Source organism: Cariama cristata, unplaced genomic scaffold (assembly GCF_000690535.1).
Source record: "Cariama cristata isolate BGI_N322 unplaced genomic scaffold, ASM69053v1 scaffold30630, whole genome shotgun sequence".
Taxonomy (NCBI): domain Eukaryota; kingdom Metazoa; phylum Chordata; class Aves; order Cariamiformes; family Cariamidae; genus Cariama; species Cariama cristata.
Window position 1 is genome coordinate 1,105 of NW_009594575.1, and position 4,735 is coordinate 5,839.

At 54.5% G+C, this 4,735-nt stretch overlaps 1 protein-coding gene across 1 annotated transcript; it reads right to left on the bottom strand.

Annotated features, from left to right (window-relative positions):
• Positions 1-108: 108 nt before the first annotated feature.
• CCDC94 (coiled-coil domain containing 94) lies at positions 109-4,638 on the bottom strand (the record flags this gene model as incomplete). The annotated part of the gene is made up of 7 exons (XM_009698615.1): positions 109-194; positions 1,267-1,432; positions 2,416-2,536; positions 3,082-3,263; positions 3,620-3,754; positions 4,116-4,260; positions 4,538-4,638. Coding segments are annotated over 7 exons (936 nt in total), but the record flags the coding sequence as incomplete, so codon positions are not given.
• Between the last annotated feature and the right edge of the window lie 97 nt (positions 4,639-4,735).

Genomic DNA, 4,735 nt, shown 5'->3' on the forward strand with positions numbered 1-4,735 from the left:
CCCGACGGCTGCGATGCCAGCTCTGCGTGGGGCTCTGGAGAGCAGCTGCTGTCAGCTGGGAGCAAGGGACAGCCCACCATCGCTGCTCTGGGCCGGCTCGGTCACTCGTCAGTCACTGCTGCTGTCCTCGCTGTCCGAATACGCCCCCAACAAGCCGAGGGAGGACGTCGTGCCCGTTGCTGTGGGAAACGAGCCTGGAAGCCGAGCAAGAGAGCAGACACCATCAGGTACAGCCCTCCCCATTGCTGGCAAACCCCGCCGGCTCAGTGCAACCAGCCGCGCGGAAACACAAGCCCGCTTCGGCTGCTCGCAGCTGGAGATGAGGCACTCGGAGTGAGAGCTCGAGCGGTGCCTCATCCCGCCTTGGCCTGAACCTCAATGAGGATGGCAACGTTAAATCGGGTGGCCAAAGAGACCTCGCACCCCCTCGGCTGGAGCCTCCTGCTTCCGCCTTGCGGCACGGGAGGAAGCAGCAAGGTTGGCCCAAGGTCTGCAAAAGCCCCTTCTAACTCCGCAACCCCCTGAGAGATTTCAGCCACTGGAAAGGAAGAGAGGAGCCAGCTCTGACCGTGCGAGCTGCCAGCTGCAAGCGTGAGGCAGCGTCACGGGCTGAGGGCCCGGAGTCCTTGGAAGACAGGCAGCTCCTCCAGTGTAATTTGGCTGAATAGACCCTGCCAGGAGCAGGTGGCTGGGGAAAGCCCATAAAAAATGGGGCAACTACAAGAGCTGTCCTTCCCCAGGGATCCCCTGAGGGCACAGGGACTTACTAAGCCCAGAATCAATCAATTCATTGGCTCCTTCCCCAAATCCTGGGTTCCTGGGGCAGTGAACGAGGTGCTGGAAAGCCTTTCTGCTTGTTTTCACCACTTTAAAGCTCCCAAACTCCAACAGTTTGGCAGGTTTTTATAATCAGGCCCCAAACCAAAGCAATTTTCTTGCTTTTACATTCGTATCTCGCTGTTGTGACGGTTCCCAGCATCGTATCTGTGCACTAAGATGCTGTTTTGAAGCTTCTGGCCCTGGCAGTCTGTCTCCAAGGCCTTGGCTTACTGCCAAGGGCCAGGAAGGAACTTCTCCATCAGGACATCTCCTGGAAACAGGGATAACCCCCTGTTCTTACACCATCACAGCCTCATCTGTCCCACAACAAGGACTTGACCTGAGAGCGTTCAGGCTCCGAAGACAGAGTTAAACCTCACTTGGGTGCTGCCAGACCCCTCCCTGATGGCCCAGCTCAGGTCACCCCATCCCCACATCGGCAGTTACCGGTGTTGGTCGTGGTGCCTTGGTTCTCTGTCCCATTAGCCAGGGCAGAACCTGGTTTCTGCTTCCTCACTGTGACCAGGCCGGCCAGCTGCGGTTTCGTGTTCAATTTGCCCACACTCCGCTCCCAGCTCTCAGCCTTCAACTTCTTACTCTGGGGCTGAGGGTCCTGTGGAGTAGAGCAAGGGGTGTTAGGGTGCTCTGACCTTGCAGAGGAGGCAGAGGGATGGGGGAGAAGGAGGAGAGGTAAAAACAGCAGCACAAAGAGTAAGAGACATGAGGATAGCTGCTCAGAGAAGCCAAGGTGGGTATTCTCCCCCTGCAGCAACTGGCACAAGCTAGACAAACAACAGGGATACGGATCTAAACGGCTGCAAAACCACGCTTGGAGACAAATGTCCCACTCCCTGTGACAGTTAAATCCAGCCTTGCATGGCTGCAGGCTATCCCTGGGACGTGGAGGGGACAGATGCGTGCCACAGGGCTGCACAACCTCTGCCAGCCAGGACCGCGTGCCTGCAGGTGGCCCAACCACTGAATGAAACTCCCCCAGGCACAAGGATTAGTGCCGGGCCAGGGAACATTGCTCAGATTAACCCCAGCCCAGCTTAGAGACACGGCAGCTTTGATTCATCCAACCGGACGGAGGTCCCCACAGACACGGATCGACATCGGAGAGCAGCAGTGCAGGGGCCTGTTTGTGGGGATAATCCCTTGCAAGCCGGGCACTGAAAGCTCTTTTGTTCTGCCTGTCTCCAACATGGACAAAACGCAACCAAAGGAGAGGCTGTCCCAGGCAGTTGTTTCATTGCTCTAATTTTCAGAGCACTGAAATCATGCCTGAAGTATGACCAAGGCATAGGCAAGCCCATCATTTTTGAGCTGAAAGCGAAGCCACATCCTGAGTGAGGACAGGGGCAGCTCCCTCCCAGCCTTTGTCAGCAGATGCGGTCTAAAAATCACCAACTGATCCCTGTCTCCTTTCAGCTCAGTGCACAGGGACACAGGCTTTCTAAGCTGCTCATGCGTGACGGGCATTAGGGCTCCAGCAACGCACAGAGCAGGGATAAAACAGGCAACACACAGCCCAGGACAGTGGACTTGGTCTAGGGGAAGAGGTGCGGTGGGTGCAAGAGCCTATGCCCTACTCACTTCCTGCAAGATGTCCGTAGGTTTCATTTTCGCCACAGGCTTCGTACGTGATTTTGCAGGCTCTTCGTCAGAGTCGGAGTCTACCAGCAGCCGTCGGTTCTGGGCCTGCTCCAGCATAGCTCTGCAAGGAGAGAGGCCGCACACAGAGCGTTAGAGCTGGCTCCGTTCCGCCACCATACTGAGTGGTGCCGGCTGTGCACCGTGCCTGCGCTGTCTGCTGTAAGGGGAGCTGGAATTCAGCAGCAGTGCAATGGGATCCTCTTTCTCGGGTGTTTTTTAGGAAGTCACGCTCAAGCAGTGCCCAAAGGTTGGCAGCACTGAGATCTGCAGCCTCAGTCAGGTGCAAAAAATTTCTCTCCACGTGAGGACACTTCTCAGGGGGAGCCAGGCCCCTACAGCAGCCCAGACCTCCCCACCAGATGGGCCAGTAACACCAAAACCTCTCCACCTCCCTAAACACTTTGCCATGATAAACTGTCCCCAATCTCCTCACAGCCCACTCAGGATTACATCCCACCCACACAACTCCTGTGGACTCAGGCCCTTCAGGCAGGGCCCTCTCTTAAGCGCTCTCGGGGTGCTGAGAAAAGTGTGAGATGCAGCCCTGCCTGGCCAGGGCCAGCGTGGCTGCTTTCACATGTCCATAAATGCTTCCAGCCCACTCACTTCATCTCTTGCTCATCCTCCTCTTGCTCCTTCCGCTTCTGCTCCTCCTCGTACTCCTTGTACTGCTTCAGCATGGCCTCAAAGTCCACATTTGCCTGGCGCTGGTTGAGTTCCTTCAGCTCCTGCAGGTTCTCCAGAACCTCCATCTCCAGCTTGGAGTCCTTGGTTCGGTTCTCCAGGACCTGGATGACCAGACGTAAGTGAGGCTTATGCAAGCTAGCAGAGCCTGCCAGCAATCTCCAGCACTGCCTCCCCACCCAGTACGGGGCAGGAAGCACTAAGAGGATCATCATCATCTTCATTTTTGGGTCTTAATAGGACAGGTAAAAGTGGGGCAAGATGCAGCCTGTCACCAGTTCCAGCACAGGAGGAAACCTCCTGAGAGCAGAGAGTTGTCTCCTGCTGTCCAGAGCACAGCAATATCTCAGGAGCCTGAAGAACTAAGCCAACGGCTTACAAAGTCACCTGCTTCGCTGGGGAAAGCCAGCCAGGGCAGGAGAAAGGTTTGCCTTTTGCAGAGAAGGTCACATTCTCGTACCTTCATGGGATTGTTGAGCTCTTCCTCTTCCCTCTCCTTCTGCATTCTTTTCTCCTCTTCCTCCAAGAGCTTCTCAGCTTGGAAGTTGCGAGTGGCGCCATGCTCCATGGTGTAGTCTGTGTTCTCAGGATCTGTCTAAGGAAGAAACAAGACAGCAAAATCATTGTACTGGGGTGATTCTGCTCCAGCCATCCAGTGGCCACTTCCAGAGCCGCAAACAAACATTTCCCAATTTCATTCACATCAAAGGGCAGACAATCACCCACAGTCTTCTGTTCTGCTCCAGTTAACATGCTGCTGCAGCCCACCCATGGATGGGCAAGACTCTTCTGAACTACAAACTGCCACAATAAGGGAAGATACACCAAAAAGCACATGCTGAGACTCAGCCTTTGCTGGGACACCCCTTTCCCATCGGGTCAGCACCCAGTAACATCCACAGACTGCACAATCTCTCCAAAAAGTGAGAGTACAGAAAATACAGAACATATTTCACCTTGAAAGTGATTTCTGCCAGGCAACGCGTGCACTTGATGTAGAAGCGGAAGATGGGAAGCCCCAGGTACACCTCATTCTGAACAGTCTCCTTACGGGCATTAAACTTCTTCCCCTTATAGATGTATTCACCACATGTCTTGCACCTAGAAAAGGAGAAAGAAAAGTCAATTTTTGGGCTGTGTCAGCCTAGGTTCTGAGCAACAGTTATTTTCTCCTTTGGAAATTCAGTGCCTACTCTGCTAACTACCCCAAGATCACCCACAGCATCTCTTCCCTCTCCCTCACCCTTTTCTTCTGGTCTGTGTCACCTCTAATGGCTGCTGGCAGCAGCTCCCCTGCAGCATATAGAGGCGAAACAATTCCTAAGCAAACCCTTCTCTTCTACAGCTGCTTCCTTCTAACCAGTAGAGCCCCTCTTACCGCATGTTGAAGGGGGCCATGAGCCGCACCACATACTGTCGGTCCTTTGGGAGTTTGAGCTTTGGGATCTTAGCAGGATCAAAGTCCGGCGGGTAGTATTTCTACAGAAACAGAGCAGAGACGTGTGTGTGCAGAGCGCAGAATCACCCAGAAGAGCGTGAACCATGGCAGGCAGGCTCCCAGCTGCCATATCAATCT